Raw genomic sequence first — 17,164 nt, 5'->3', positions numbered from 1 at the left:
CTTTGGGAGGCTGAGGTGGGTGGATCACAAGGTCAAGAGATCAAGACCATCCTGGCTAACATGGTGAAACCCTGTCTCTATTAAAAAAAAAAAAAAAAGAAACAAAAAACACGATCAATACTCAACACATACAACAATCCAGCTGAACTGCGAAAGAATTATGCTGAGTGAAGAAAGCCAAGCTGAAAAGGTTACATATTGTATGATTCCATTTATGTAACATTTCTAAAATGGCAAAAGTATACAAATGAAGAGCAGGTGAATTGTCATCTGGGGTTAGGGAGGGAGTGGGGGTGGAGGGAACAGATCTTTCTAATGATGGAAAGTTCTGTATCTTGACTGTACTGATGCCAGTATCACAACAGTGATACTGTACCGTGTACTGTAGTCTTACAAGATGCTGCCCCTGGAAGAAACAGGGAAAAGGACACACGGAATCGCACTGTATTATTCCTTATAACTGCTCGTGGATCTCCTATGATGTCAAAATAAAACTTTTAATTAAAAAGGAAAAAGCCAAAAGAAATGATTTGTTGTTTATCTGAAAGTCAAATTAACCTGGGCATCCTGTATTTTATCGGGCACCTCTGGGAGCTTATTGGAGATGCAGATTCCCAGGCCCCACTTCATATCTGCTGCGTCAGAATCTGCATCATAACTCTAAAGTGTGAGAAGCTCTGGTTAGTGGCTCCCAGGCATGTTAGTCCATTTTGCATTGCTATATAGGAATATCTGAGGCTGGGTATTTATAAAGAAAATGGGTTCGTTTGGGTCACAGTTCTGCAGGTGGCACAAGAAGCCTGGCACCAGGATCTGCTTCTGGTGAGGACTGCAGGGAGCTTCCAATCATGCGGAAGGTGAAGTGGGGAGCAGGTGTGCCACATGGCAAGAGAGGAAGGAGGCAGGCGGCGGGGAGGTGTCCCAGACTCTTTAACAATCAGATCTCAGGTGAACTGGTTATCAAGCCATTCATGAGGGAGCTGCCCACAGGACCCAAACATCTCCCATCAGGCCCCACCTCCAACACTGGGGATCACATTTCAACATGAGATTTGGAGGGGACAAACCTTCAAACTGTAGCACAGCTCCTGTTGGGCCTGGATTCCTAGGAGTCTGCGATGATAGCAATTAACACGTATCTTTGAGCTATTTATGAGATTTCAAAAAGCCCACAGGGAATCACACATTTTACCTAGGATCAGGCTGTGCAGGACAAGTGAGTTTCTTTTTTTTTTTTGAGACAGAGTCACTGTTGCTTGGGTTGGAGTGCAGTGGTGCGATCTCTGCTCGCTGCAACCTCCACCTCCTGGGTTCAAGTGATTCTCCTGCCTCAGCCTTAGCCTCCTGTAGCTGAGATTACAGGGGCCCACCACCATGCCAACTAATTTTTCGCCTTTTTAGTAGAGACAGGGTTTCACCATGTTGGCCAGGCTGGTCTCAAATTCCTGACCTTGTGATCCACCTGCCTTGGCCTCCCAAAGTGCTGGGATTACAGGTGTGAGCCATAGCACCTGGCTGACAAGTGAGTTTCAACCCTCCAGTGGCTTCCCACTGGACTCAGGATAGAGTCCAGACTCTTGCTTGGGCTTACGACACCTTCGTAGTCCAGGCCCTACTCCCCAGTCTGACTTCACCTTCTCCTACCACTCTTGCCCATGTGCTGACAATGCACAGACACATCAAACCCATTCCCACCCAGGGCCTTTGCATGTTCTATTTGTACTGCCAGTGTGCTCTCCCTCTAGAGCCTCATGTGGCTCTCTGCTCAGAGGTCACCTTCCTAGGAATGCCCTCCCAGACAATCCTGCCTAAACTAGGTCTCCTCTCCCCACCACGTCACACTCTATCACGTCACACCCATTTATTTTCTTTATATCAGTTGTTAGTACCCATTTACACTGAGCAGTTCATGCAAGCTAGAAACAGTGACAGTTCTGAGAGTTTGAGTAATAAAAGTCGGGAATACCAACTAATTATTGAATTAATTAAGGATGCAGTTTGTTTGGTGGACACAATCTTTTACAAGTATGCAGAACTTGGAAGAAACAAGTAGCAAAATGGGCCATCTACAGGGGTTCTTCCCATTCTGACCTTTTCAAGTCTTTCTACAAATTCCATTTTGCACTTGTCCCTCCCCAGCTTGAAACATCCTCTCTCGCTTTAGAATACAAGTCACACACCTCACCCCCAGCATTCAAGGCTCTGGTCCTCTGGCCCCAGTCCACTCTCTTAGGGTACTCCCCTTCTCCTTCTTCACAGATTGTTTATTTGTTCTGGCCAGACAGCTGCTCTCTGCATTGCTTCCTGAACATTCCATATACAATCGTATATGCCTTTGCCTGTGCCATTCCCTTTGCCATTTATGCCCTCCCTATTTATTTGGATGAACAACCATTAGATAATTTGTGGAGTCAATAAAAAGTTATGAGCAACAATTAGGCACCCAACTACATGAGGAGGTACTAGCACAAAAACACAAATGACTCTAATTCAAAATAGGGCATGGTTCTAAGGAAAAAACAGCCTTGGAATATGTCCTCAAAAAGGAGAATGCTGTGGGAATTTGAGGGAAGTAAAAGTGTCTATCCATGAATATAGTAAATATTTCCATTTATTTAGGTCATCTTTAGTCTTTTAACAATGTCCTGTCATTTTCCTTCTAAGTGTTGCTTGTTTATTCCTAGGTATCTGATCTTCTTTTATTCTATTGCAAATGTTTAATTATATTATCTAAATATTCCCAGTATGTACAAATGTAATTCATTTTTGTGTTCTGATTCTTGTATCCACTACCTTCTAAACACTCTTAGTTTTCTAATAATTTGACTACATGTTCTTTTGGGTTTCTATGTAGACAATCATATATGTAAATAATAGCAGTTTTATTTCTTCCTTTTCCATCTTATCACTTTTAAGTTGTTTTTCTTTTGCTATTTTACTTTTTTCTAATTTTTGAGATGGAGTCTTGTTCTGTCACCCAGACTAGAGTGCAATGGCACAATCTCGGCTCATGGCAACCTCCACCTCCTGGGTTCAAGCAATTCTCCTGCCTCAGCCTCCTGAGTAGCTGGGATTATAGGCACGCGCCACTACACCTGGTTAATTTTTGTATTTTTAGTAGAGACAGGGTTTCGCCATGTTGGCCAGGCTGGTCTCGAACTCCGGACCTCAGGTGATCCACCTGCCTCAGCCTCTCAAAGTGCTGGGATTACGGGCATGAACCACTGCACCTAGCCTCTTTTGCTATTTTTCTTTAATCTTTTCTTTAAGGGAAATTTTTATGGCTCAATGTTTAGTAGTTAGAGGACTATCCAGGCTTTCTGTTTCTACTTGAATCAGTATTGACAAGTTATATTTTTCTAGCCTTACTGTATGGTCCATGACCTTTTATCTTATTCCTGATTTAATTTTATTTATTTATTTTGAGACAGGGTCTCACTTTGTCACCTAGGCTGGAGTGCAGTGGCACGTTCATGGCTCATTGCAGCCTCGAACTCCTGGGCTCAAGGGATCTTCCTGTCTCAGCTTCCTGAGTAGCTGGGACTACAGGCATGCGCCACTATGCCTGGTTAATTTTCTATTTTTCATAGAGATGGGATTTCGCTATGTTGCCAGTCTCGAACTCCTGGACTCAAGAGATTTGCCCACCTTGGCCTCTCAAAGTGCTAGGCGCATAGGTGTGAGCCACCCTGTCTGGCCTGTGGATGCTTCTAACATTTCTCCTCTATGAATGATATTTGCACCATTTAACAAAGAAGTCAAGTCAATAGCATAAATAATGTGACAAACTGACATCATGTGTCCCATGATGTAATGACCTAAAAATGATATACCACCACTCATGCAATATTCTTGCCAAAAATACATAAATGATTCTAATCATGAGGAAACAATTTGGCAGGTCCAGATTTAGAAACATTCTACTGAACAGCTGAACTTTACTCTTGAAAAATGTTAGTATCATGAAATAAAGAAGACTAAGAGATGACAACTAATGTGTGGTCCTGGGTTGGATTCTAGATTAGAAAAATAAAGCTATTATAAAGGTCATTACTGGGACAACTGATATAATTTGAAATTGGATTGTATATTATAATTAGCATTGTATCAATGTTCAATTTCTAGAATGTGGTTATATAAGAGATGTTCTTGTTCTTAGAAGATACAGACCGAAGTACAGTATTTGGGAGTAAAGGGTCATCTCTATAACTTTTTCTCTTTTTTTGTTTTTTTGAGATGGAGTTTCACTCTGTCACTGAGGCTGGAGTACAGTGGTGCAATCTTGGCTCACTGCAACCTCCGCCTTCCTGGTTCAAGTAATTCTCCTGCCTCAGTCTCCCGAATAGTTGGGATTACAGGCACCCACTACCACACCTGGCTATTTTTTTGTATTTTTAGTAGAGACAGGGTTTCACCATGTTGGCCAGGCCGGTGTTGAACTCCTGACTTCAAGTGATATGCCCACCTCAGCAGCCTCCAAAAGTGCTGGGATTACAGGCGTGAGCCACTGCACCCAGCTGATAACTTTTTTTTTTTTAAAGAGATGTCTTACTCTGTTACCAAGGCTGGAGTGCAGTGGTGCTTTTCATAGCTACTGCAACCTCAAATTCCTGGGCTCAAGCAATTTTCCTGCTTCAGCCTCTCAAGGAGCTGGGACTATCATGTTTATCATATCCTTTTCCACCTATAGCTTGCCTTTCCTTTTGCTATTTTCTTTAAGGGAAATTTTTATTGCTTTTTTTTTTTTGATAGAGTCTGGCTCTGTCACCTAGGCTGGAGTGCAGTAGCATGATCTCAGCTCATTGCAGCCTCCGTTTCCTGGGTTCCAGTGATTTTCCTGCCTCAGCCTCCCGAGTAGCTGGGATTATAGGCGCCCACCACTACGCCTGGCTAATTTTTGTATTTTTAGCAGACAGGGGTTTCGCCATGTTGTTCAGGCTGGTCTCAAACTCCTGACTTCAGGTGATCTACCCGCCTTAGCCTCCCAAAGTGCTGGGATTACAGGCATGAGCCACCACACCTGGCCTATTGCTCAATTTTTAAAGTACTTAAAGGACTATTCCTTTAAAGTAGTTTAAAGGACTATTCAGGCTTTCTATTTCTACATGAATCAGTATTGACAAGTTATATTTTTTAAGGAGTTTGCCCATATTGTCAATGTTCTCACATTTATTGACATACAGTTGCTTGTATCAGTGTCTTGTTAGATTCCAAAGCTCTGCTGTGATATTGTCTTTCTCATTCCTGATGCCTTTTGTACCCTTTCTCTTTTATTGTTGACCAGTCTCTGCAGGGTTTGTCTATCACCCTTTTCTAATAACAAACTTTTGGCCCTTTTGATCATCTCTAATGTATCCTTACATTTGCTTTCATTGATTTCTGCTTTTTATTATCACCTTCCTCAAACTTTCTTTGGGTTTATTCTGCTGCTCTTTGCTTAGCTTTTTTTTTTTTTTTTTTTTTTTTTGAGACAGGGCCTCACTCCATTGCCCAGGTTGGAGTACAGTCTTGCAATCATGGCTCGCAATCACCCTGGGCTCAGGTGATCCTCTCACCTCAGTCTCCTGAGTAGCTGGGACCACAGGCAAATGCCCCCATGCCCAGCTAATTTTTGTATTTTTTGTACAGATGGGGTTTCACCATGTTGCCCAGGCTGGTCCCAAACTCTTGGGCTTAAGTAATTCTCTGCCCTTTGCCTCCCAAAGTGCTGGGATTACAAGTGTGAGCCATGGTACTTGGCTGTAACTTCTTTTTTTTTTTAAATTGATTTATCTAAGAAACTTTATTGCTCAGAACCTTCCCTCCCTGGGCAATGGCAAGAGCTTTGGAGACCAGTCCCTGGGGACAGAGGCTCTAACTTCTCAGATGGAATATTTAGTCATTAATTTTTAGCCTTTCTTCTTTTCTTTCTTTCTTTTTTTTTTTTAAAGATGGGGTTTCACCATGATGGCCAGGCTGGTCTTGAACTCCTGACCTCAGGTGATCTACCACCTTGTGGTGCTGGGATTACAGGCATGAGCCACCACACCTGGCCTGCCTTTCTTCTTTTCTAACATAAGCATTAGTGCTATAGGTTTCCCTTGAAGCACCACTTTCCCTACATCCCTTAAGTTTTGTGGCATATTTCATTATATCAGTTCTAAGTATTTTTAAATTTCCATGATTTTGTTTTTGGCCTATAAATTATTCAGAAATATGTTTTTAAGTTTCCAAATGAATGGGAATTTAAGATTTATCTTTTGTTATTGATTTCTAACTCAAATGCATTGTGTTCAGAAAACCTGGTCTGTGAGATTCTAATCTGTATGATCCGAGTCCTCTGGGGATCTAAGCCTGCTATTTGTTGCTTCGACTGACTCTCACTCATGGTGGTGTACATGCTTTGTGATCTTTGTGAATTCATAGTTCCCTAAGTTTAATCTGTGGGGATCCTGTCCACACTGTGGATGCTTTCATCTGGAGAGGTTTCATGTTGGCTTCTGCTGTGAATCAGTGGCACTACTCACCTGGGAGCCTTCTGGCCCCTTCAGGTGTTCTGCCTGAAGGTGGAGACTCAGGGTTGGCATCCTCAAGAGACCTGCTATTAGGTTGATCTATACTCTTGCTTTTTGGGGGTCAAAACCAGTTGAATATCCACAGTTGTATATGGTTCAACCTATACTAGCAACACTTGCCCTCAGGACAAGCCTGTTCTTCCTGCTTGCTTACTGTTTACCTCTCCTAGGTAGTTTTGACTCAATGTTTGTTTCCCTTTTTTTGGTGGGGAAGGTGGCTTTGGAGACTTCCCCAATTTCCTATAATCCCAGTAAAGCATTAACGAATTATATTTTGTTCAGGAGAAAATTAATTTGCAGAATTATTTTATAGAGAAGAGGAGAGGTCTAGGAGTAGCTAGGCCAACTGCTAGAGGCTAAAATTCAAGACAGGTGTATTTTTCCCAGTGAGGAAACCAAGGCTCAAAGAGATGAAATGACTTACCCAAGGTCACAGAGCCAGTAATGGGCAGAGCTAGAACTTCCAGAAACTCAGGCTCTTTCTACTTTCCCTCCATCCTGCCCTGCCTCCAGAGAGCTGTTTGGGCCTGGGGTTGTCCTTACCTGGTGCAGGGGGATGACAAGAAAGGCCCCTCCACCAGCACACTCAGTCACAACTGCAATGAAGTGGGGGTTCACGGCACAGAAGTGGTTGTCGTGAACGCTGCGGGTGATAGGCACGGAGTCGTAGCAGTTCTCCTTGCTGGCTGGTTTGCCAAACACATGACGGAACTTGGAGCTCCGGTACTGGGGGTGCCATGACATCTGCAGGAGACAAACGGGACAAAGGGCATGAGGCTCACTGCCCTGATCATGGGACACACGGAGCTCTCATCTTCAGAGTATATAACAGGGTGCGAGCAGGACGACAGTCCGTTCGACGTGGATGGTGACACACTATGAAGGGCAACCAAGTGCAAAGACTCTAATTATAGTTAATTCTATAGACCTGGTGAGGTAAGATGAGATGACGTAGAACTACCACTGACCTGCTTGCCGATGTTTTAAGGCTTTTCATCCCTTTGAGTGTGAATACAAAAGGCAGAAAAACCATAGAGAGAATCCACCACATTGACCCCTATTTGCTGTCTCACCAGACAGCCCAGCACTCTCAGCCCAACTAAGTAGGTGCCAAGGTGCTCTCTGGAGCCAGCCTGCCTGGGCTTCAATCTCAGCTCCGTCTCTTATCAACCGATAACAAGTGACTTAGCCTTTGGAGTCTCAGTTTCTCCATCTGTAAAATGAGGTAACAAAAGTATCTGCCTCATCTGGGCATGGTGGCTCATGCTGGTAATCCCAGCATTTTGGGAGGCCAAGGCAGGAGGATTGTTTGAGCCCAGGAGTTCGAAACTAGCCTGGGCAACATAGCAAGACCCTGTCTCAAAAAAAAGAAAAAGAAAGAAAGAGAGATTGGAAAAAGTATCTGCCTCGTAGCCTTGTCATAAGGATTAAGTTAGGTGATGTATTTAGACTCCTGGCATGTGGCAGATACTTAATCAACAGTGGCAATCACAACCACTAGTATCATCCGGGAATCTTCAGCTTGCTCTGCTCCTCGTCCAGCCTTCTATTTGTTCACTCAATATTTACTGAGCATCACTGTGTGTCTAGGCCCTGTGCCAGGTACCAGGGAGTTTGGAAACAGTAGGCCTGAGCCCAGCCTTTACAGGGGTGAAGAGGCCTCTGGGTGAGGCTACTAGGAGAGTCTGGGCCACTGGGACCCACTCTTCTATGGATAATAATAGAGATTTGCACATGACAGTCAGGGAGGGCTTCTCAGAGGAAGTGACAACTAAGCTGTGACTTAGAGGATGAGTAGGAGTTGGTCATGTAGGCAGGATGAGGGAGAGCAGGGGGAAGGTGTCTTAGGCAGATGGAACAGTTTGGGGGAACCAAATGTGGTTTAGTAAGATTATCAAGGAAAAATTAAAAAGAAAAAAAAAAATCTCTCTCTCTTTGTCTCTCTTTCTCTCTCTCTCTCTCAGACTCACACACACGAACAACATGTAAATTGGGTAATGTGAGTGAAGAGAATACAAGCCAGAGGGGCGAGGAAAGCTAGATCACGAGTGGCCTGTGAGAGGGTCTAGGCCTCTTTTGTGCCCAAACCTGTGCCCATAATACCATGGGGCCTCCTCTTGGCCAGAGGGACCCTTCTGAATACCAAGCCCTCACCACCCCACCGCTACCTCATGTCACCATTTATTTATTATTATTTTTGAGGAAGGATCTTGCTCCGTCACCCAGGCTAGAGTGCAGTGGCATGATTGCAGCTCGTTGCAGCCTCAAACTCCTGACCTCAAGAATCCTCCTGCCTCAGCCTCCCAAGTAGGTAGGACTACAGGTATATGCCATCATGCCTGGCTAATTAAAAAAAATTTTTTTCTTAAGGACAGAGTCTTGCCATGTTGCCCAGGTTTGGGTCTGAGCTTCCTAGTGACCAGTTCAACAGGGAAAACAGAATCAGAAAAGGATTTATTTGGTGTCTGTAAGATAAAAGCCACCCATTGCTAAGGAGTAGCACTTCTTTTCTCTATAGTGAGTTTTGAGAGAAATGGGTACTGGGGGTCCCCTTGGAAAGGAACAACAAGGGCAGATGACCTCCCTAGGGTCTTGGCAACTAGGTGGCAGTGGAGGAGCCATCTTGGGCCTGGGCTGGGGGTGGGAAAGTAGGGAGCAAATCAGCAAGCTCCGCTCCAGACCCCCTACCCCGCCTCACCTTGAGGTGAGGTGCACTCCCGCCACCCCCAGCAGCTCGTGATGCTCACCAGACATCCCACTGCTCCCCTCATGTCCAGGTTCTTTGAAGTCAGGCAGCCATAGTGCACATTACTGCCTCCCATGACCCACTGGCCGGTGGATCATGGGAGGCAGTGATGTGTGTCACTTCCAGGGCAAAGCACATGAGACCTGCCTGTGACCCTCTAGGACTCTTGTCCTTGGCTGAAGGGATGAGAAGCGTGCATGTTTCAGATGGTGCAGCTGTAAGGTGGTGGGTCCCTCAGGAACCACGTGGAGCAGAGCATTTTCCTCTACTGACATACAGTGCAACAGAGAAATACACTTGTAGAGTGAACCATGAGATAAGGGGTTATTTGTCATGGAGCACAGTGACATGTCCTGATTCATACAGCCTATGCAAGTCCAGTCCATGGAGATGGTGGGTAGCTGCCTATGCTTGGTGTGGCCACAGAGAAGGAAGCAGGACCCAGATCTTCTCAGGAACCTGGACTCTGAGGGCAGTGGGGAGCTACTGGAGAAATTAAAGCAGGAGAGAGGCTGGTGTTGTGGCTCATGCTTGTAATCCCAGCACTTTGGGAGGCTGAGGCAGGTGGATCACTTGAGGCCAGGAGTTTAAGACCAGCCTGGCCAATGTGGTGAAACCCCGTCTCTACTAAAAATATAAAAATTAGCCAGGGGTGCTGGCACATGCCTGTAGTCCCAGCAACTCTGGAGGTTGAGGCAGGAGAATCGCTTGAATCCAGGAGGCGGAGGTTGCAGTGAGCTGAGATTGTACCACTGCACTCCAGCTTGGGTGACGGAGTAATACTCTGTCTCAAAAATAATAAATAATAATAATTATAATAAATAAAGTGGAGAAGATAGAGGACCAGATTTAATTTTCAGATTTTCCTCTGACTACTGAGCAGAGGAAAGGTTAGAGCAGGTGAGAGGCAATGGCCACCTGGGCTGAAGTAGGGCAGTGAAGTGGGCGGAATGGTGGGGAGAGGATGTTACTGAAATACCAGAGAGGTGGGATCAACCAAATGTGGTGCCTGAGCGCATGCGGCGGGCCGGGGGTGATCACTGAAGTCGACCCGACCTTACATTAACAACAGCCCTGGCCCCCTCTGGACCCTCAGACTTCTCTCCCTTCACAGCCTGCCTGTGTGCCTGTAGGGGGTCCCTGGGGTCTGGCCTAACTCCTGAGAGCCACCCCCTATCCAGGAGGAGTTAGGAGGCTGTAAGAGGCCTGGACAATACCTCCCCTGGAGCTCACAGTCACTTCTGTGGCAGTAAGAAGTCACGGTTTTTGAGTGTTTACAAGCTGCCAGGTGCCATTCCAAGTGTTTTCCATGCAGCAGGAATAGAGCAAGTGGGTGCTACCTTGCTCCCCGGTTCAGATGCAGGTGTTGAGGCCAGTAACCAGGTCACACAGCTAGTCAACAGCAGCCCTGGGGGCTGAACTCAGCTGTCTCAAGCCTGCAGCTTTTGAGCCTGCAGCTCCAGGTTCTCACAGACAATATCCATGAGGACATCTTTCACATCCGTCACAGTCCTGGATCTCAGCTCCACCCCTAAGAGGAACTGTCATGATTATGATCACCCCCACTCTACAAAGAAGGAACATGAGGCCCAGGAAGCTAGCTAGACCCCTCTGGTCAGGCTCCCCATTTCCCCATGGAAGAAGCTAGCGGACAGCAAAGGAGCTGAACATCAGTGCCCTTCTGTCCGCCCCTCAATCCGCTCCCCACCCTAACTCTTATTTGTACTGCTAAGATTCTTCCAGACCTGCTGTCACAAAGGGAAACTGTACATGTTGGGGATGGGGCAGCCGCTAGCAGGCCCAGCTACCTCTCCCTTTGTGTGTGGTATGGAAGTGTATGTGTATATACATGGGTGAAGCTTGTGCACAGGTGTTGGCTTGTGTGTACACTGTGTGTGCACAAGAACTGCACTCATCAGGATGTTCATGAGTGCCTGTGTCCTCTTGTGGGTATGCATCCATCTGGATGTTTAACTGAGGCTGTGTATATACACGTGCATGAGCGCATGCGTGTATCAGCACATGCATGACTTTAATGACTCAGCAATTCAGAGAACAGGCATTTCATTCTCCCTACAAGCAGGCACTTGCCCACAAGTGAGTACTGTAGCGGGCCCTTCGCCCACAGGCTGGGCCAGAACAGTCAATTCGAGCCAGGTCTATCCCAGGCCACTTGTCCTATCCTGTCCCATTCCAGCTGGCTGGGCCCACATCAAAGCCACAGCAGGCCACCTCAGGTGTGGCACTCTGGGACAACATGCTGGGGCACAAAGCAGGAGGTGGCATCCATTCTACTGCTGCAATCCCATGCAGGCTTGGTGGGCCTGATGCCATGAGATTAGGCTCCAGGGCCTGTGAATTCCCCACTCCCAAAAAGAATTTAGTCATCTCTGGGCTTTGCACTGCACCTAGTTTATTTCTTTCTTTTTTCTTTGAGAAGGAGTCTGGCTCTGTTGCCCAGGCTGGAGTGCAGTGGTGCTATCTCGGCTCACTGCAACCTCCACCTCCCAGGTTCAAGTGATTCTCCTGCGCAGCCTCCAAGTAGCTGGGATTACAGGTGTGTGCCACTGCGCCTAGCTAATTTTTGTATTTTTAGTAGAGACGGGGTTTTAAGTTGCCCAGGCTGGTCTCTAATTCCTGACCTCAGGTGATCTGCCCACCTTGGCCTCCCAGAGTGCTTAGATGACAGGCATGAGCCATTGCTCCCGGCCTTGAGTTTATTTCTTAATGCCTGACGGTGCCTCATAACTCTCCTGCAAGGTAGGTGGGGATTATTTTCCCCATTTGATGATGGGAAAACTGAGGTGCAAGGGAAGTGACTAGACTGAAATCATGTTATGATGAGCAGTGCAGGTGGGAAGGAGTCCCAGGTCTAGTTCGGAGACCCCTCTTCCTGCTATGCCATGTGTTCCTCTCTGACATACATGTAGGGTGTGTGTGTGTGTGTGTGTGTGTGTGTGTGTGTGCGTGTGAAAGAGAGAGAGGGAGAGAGAGAAGAGAGTTTCCTGCCTGTTCCAAAGGGTCCTCTCCCTTGCCCAGCCCTAAACTCATTGCAGGACAAGGGTTAGCTGCAGGGTAGCTGAAACTGAACCCAAACTGGGTGTGGTGCAAACCACCGTAATAGATTATTCATTAATTATACTGTTTGTGGCTTTAAAGAAAGAATGAAATGACCTGATTTGCTCTTTGAACGGAATAGGTAGGCATTGCTGGCTACCAGTGCCCCTTTGTAAATTTGTGGTTTCACATCTAATATTTGAAGTTTTATCTTTTTCTTTCTTAAGATTTGACTTGTGAGCACAGTGAGCTGCCCCCTGTAAGTGCCTGGTGAGAGGGTCTGAACCACCACACTTATGTCACAGCCACAGTTAGGGAAGATTAGAACCACAAGTTACCCAGTTGTTTCAAAAGCTGAAAAGGGGCTGCTGTTAACCAGGATAAAGAACACTCTATGTGAAGGTGCTCCACACAGGCTGGGAATTAACACAATACACACCGCATTATGGGTGGGTCCCTCAGCTGGACTCCAATCCCTGACCCACTCTTATCCATCACAGCTTATTTTGATCCTGGCCTTGGCCCCAAACTTTCTGGGAAAGCTCCTTTCTAAGTCATCCAGAATCCTTATGGCGTCTCTGACCCACCCATTGGGGGTGGGATATCTGGCTCTGAAGTCAAAGCCCATGGAGGGTAAGGCCACCCTGCTGCCAACCTCAGCCTCTGAGTAACCAGCCATTTCCCAGACCACCTTCCTTTCTCACCAGGCAGGAAGAAAAAACCACAAGGCTCAGGTACTTCTCCTCTGCAAGGGTTTTATTCACAACCAGCCTCTGTGAATCTGAGGCCTGGCCCTGGTTTAACCCACTACCTCTTGGCACAAGGTGTCTTCGGTTTTGCTTTGCACCGGTCAGCAACAGGGTCTGAAGTGACCCAGTGGGATCCAGGGTGCTAGGACCTAAGGGTCTCACCCCACAGGGGAAGTTTTCCTCCCTCCTTCTAAGCAATAAAGGTCTGCTGTCCACAGAAGTAGGGTAACTAACTGTCCTGGTTTGCCCTGGATTGTGAAGGGGTTCCAGGGATGCGGGACTTTTAGTGCTAAACTGGGGGTAGGTTAGGCAAACAGGGATAAGATGGTCACTCTCCCACTGCCACCGCCAAGGTCTATATGTAACATTTTTTTTTTTTGAGCTAGGGTCTCACTTTGCTGCCCAGGCTGGAATGTGAGGTGTGATCACAGCTCACTGCAGCCTCAACCTCCTGGGCTCGAGTGATCCTCACACCTCAGCATTCTGAATAGCTAAGACCAAGCATGTGCCACCATGCTTGACTAATTTTTTTGTAAAGACAGGGTTTCACTCTGTTGCCTAGACTGTTCTTCAATACCTGGCCTCAGGCGATCCTCACACCTCAGCCTCCCAAAGTGCTGGGATTACAGGTGTGAGCCACTGCGCCTGGGTTACACATAAAAATTCTATTGTAAATCCCTAGTAGCCCTGACTTTGTCAAGTTGCCTGCGAGAGAGGAGGCTCTAGAATCCATTTCTTTTTTTTTTTTAAGCTACATGTGACTTTTTTTTTTAATTGCATTTTAGGTTTTGGGGTACATGTGAAGAACATGCAAGATTGTTGCATAGGTGCACACGTGGCAGTGTGATTTGCTGCCTTCCTCCCCTTCATCTATATGTGGCATTTCTCCCCATGCTATCTCTCCCCAACTCCCCACCCGGCGCTGTCCCTCCCCTATTTCCCCCCAACAGACCCCCGTGTGTAGTGCTCCCCTCCCTGTGTCCATGTGTTCTCATTGTTCAACACCCGCCTATGAGTGAGAACATGCAGTGTTTGATTTTGTGTTCTTGTTTCAGTTTGCTTAGAATGATGTCCATTTCTTAAAAAGCCCAACATCCTGAACCAGAGAATAGAAATTTCAAAGCAGAATAATCCAGGAAGCTCTATAAAGAGAGGTGAAGAGGATTTCATTCAATCTCCAATCTTCAACCAATATTGGCTTTGTGTTTATTCTGCGCCAAGCTGAGTCAAGAGCAGGGCTTGGAGGGGTCAGAGATGAATAATTCAGTCACTGCTCTTCACATGTTCACACCTCTCAGGGAAATGGCTAAGAGCAGGAAGAGATGAGATGGGGTGACCTTGAGGGAATGCTAACATGCAATGCAGTGGCTTGCAACTTTGCACATTAGAATCACTTAAGTCAGATTACTGGCTGGGGGACCCAGACGCCAGCAGTGCTTAAGCTTCCCATGCGATCCCAGTGCATATTAGGAGCAAAGATAACAGAAATGCCTAATGGATGTGATGCAGTGGTTCTCAAAGTGTAGTTCCCCATTAACCGTATCAGTAGGGAACTTTTTAGAGTTGCAAATTCTCAAGCTTCTCTTCCCAGACCTAATGAATCAAGCATTCTGGGGGCGGGGCTCACCACTCTTCTTTAACCAGCCAGCAGGTGACTGATGCATAACCAAGTTTGAGACTCACTGGTGTAATAGATTGGTTGGGTTGGCAACACCTGAACCCAATGACCAATCTTAGCATCACTGAAAGAGATAACCAGACATTATGTGCTGCTAATATGAAGCAACAGGAAACACTCCTTATAAAGTGGCTTTGACAAGAAATGAAACCCAACATTGACTGAGTCTTTGGATGTAACTACACACACAGGGTATGGAGAAATGTGTTCAACAGCTACCTGGAAGCAATCAGGAAAAAACATAGGAAATGCTACATGCTAAATTATCTGGTTTCTCACATTAACTTAAAATGCATCAAAGACCTAAATGTAAGAGCTAAAACTATAAAAACCTTAGAAGAAGGCTGGGTGCGGTGGCACATGCCTGTAATCCTAACACTTTGGGAGGCTAAGGCGGGAGAATCATGACGTCAGGAGTTCAAGACCAGTCTGACCAACATGGTGAAATCCCATCTCTACTAGAAACACAAAAATTAGCTGGGCATAGTGGCACATGCCTGTAATCCCAGTTACTTAGGAGGCTGATGCAGGAGAATTGCTTGAACCTGGTAGGCAGAGGTTGCAGTGAGTGGAGATCGCGCCATTGCACTCTAGCCTGGGCAACAGAGTGAGACTCCATCTCAAAAAAAAAAAAAAAAAAAAAACTTAGAAGAAAACAAAGGGCAAAATCTTCACAACACTGGGTTTGGCAGTGATTCCTTGGTTATGACACCAGGAACAGCAACAACAACAACAAAATACACAAATTGTACTCATGGAAATTAAAAACGTGCATTTAAGGATACTAGCAACAGAGTGAAAAGGCAACATACGGAACGAGAGAAAATATTTGCACATCTGATAAGGTGTTAATATTGAGGATATATAAAGAACTCCTACAACTCAACAACAAGCAAGCAAACAATTCGATTTGAAACAACCTGATTTAGTGCACTGTTGGTAGGAATGTAAAATGGTGCAGTTGCTATGAAAAATAGTACAGCAGTTCATCAAAAATTTAACAGTAGAACAATCATATGATTCAGCAACTCCACTTCTGGAATATGCAGGCTTAAAGAAATGAAAGCAGGGTCTGGAAGGGATATTTGCACACTCATGTTCATAGCAGCATTATTCACAATAGCTTAAATGTGGAATCAACGCAAGTGTCCATCCACAGATGAATGGATCAGTGAAATGTGCTATATTCATACCATGGAATATTATTCAACCTTCAAAAGGAAGAAAATTCTACTTTGGGAGGATGAGGTAGATCACTTGGGTTCAGGAGTTCAAGACCAGCCTGGATGACACAGCAAAATCTCATCTCTGCTAGAAATTAAAAAAAAAAAAATTCCCTGGGCATGGTGGCACACACCTGTAGTCCCAGCTACTCAAGAGGTCGATGTGGGAGGATCACTGGAGCTCAGGAGTTAGAGGCTGCAGTAAGCTATGATTACACCACTGCACTCCAGTCTGGGTACCTGACAATATTAAAGAATTGTCATCAGTGTGATAATAATATTGTGCTTATATTAGACAAGAGTCTTTATCTTTTAGAGACATATGCCTAATATTCACAGATGAAATAGTATAACATCCGGGATTTATTTTAAAATACCTTGGGAGGAGAAAATGAGGGAGTAGAGATGAAACAGGTTGCTGATGGCTACTGAAAGTGGGTCAGGGTACATGAGGATTCACTGGAATCTTCTCTTTAATTTTGTATGTGTCTTTAAATTTCCTTTGTACAAGATTTACGCAAGAAAGAAGCAGGAGAGCACAGAGGTGGCCCAGGCTCTGGAGCTTGACTGTCAGTGTTCGAACGTTGGCTCTAAACAGCCCTGTGCAACACAGAACCTCTAGTCCCACATGACTTCTAAATTAAAGTTAAAATCAAATAAAGTGTAAAATCCAGCTCCTTAGTCACACTAGCAACATTTCCAGAGCTCAAAAGCCACATGTGCTTAATATTCACAGATGAAGCCATATAAGCAACAGTGTAATTATAGAGCACGCCCATCACTGAACCAAGTTATGTTGGACAGTGCCGCTCTAACATTTCCTATCTGCCACTCTGGGCAAGTTAATGTGTCTATTTCCTCAACAGGAGAATCAGGCACTACAAGTACAAATAATAGCTAACACCTACATTGCTGATTAGGTGTTTAGTATGTTCTATGTACTAACTCAACCCTCATGCAAATACTATCATCACCCCATTTTTAAGATGAGGAAACAGGGCACAGAGAGGTTATGTAACTTGTCTAAGATCACACAGCTAGTTAGTGGCTGGGCTGGAATCCAGGCCAGGCTGTTCAGTCGCAGGTCCACACTCTCGCAGGGGTGCCTGGACGCTGACACGAGGTGATACACACAGCATGCAGAGTCACACTTGGTG

At 45.6% G+C, this 17,164-nt stretch overlaps 1 protein-coding gene across 1 annotated transcript in view; it reads right to left on the bottom strand.

Moving 5' to 3' along the window:
* Positions 1–17,164, bottom strand: part of CORO2A (coronin 2A) — a 68,676-nt gene that overhangs the window by 28,415 nt on the left and 23,097 nt on the right. The window contains exon 2 of the mRNA XM_012475776.2: positions 7,098–7,298. Within this exon, the coding sequence (XP_012331199.1) occupies positions 7,098–7,298 (201 nt within the window). The remainder of the gene's footprint in view (positions 1–7,097; positions 7,299–17,164) is intronic.

Source organism: Aotus nancymaae, unplaced genomic scaffold (genome assembly GCF_030222135.1).
Source record: "Aotus nancymaae isolate 86718 unplaced genomic scaffold, 86718_ANA_hifiasm-v0.15.2.pri h1tg000003l, whole genome shotgun sequence".
NCBI classification, from domain to species: domain Eukaryota; kingdom Metazoa; phylum Chordata; class Mammalia; order Primates; family Aotidae; genus Aotus; species Aotus nancymaae.
Note: the sequence above shows the minus strand (reverse complement) of the source record. Positions and strands in the feature narration are given on the sequence as shown.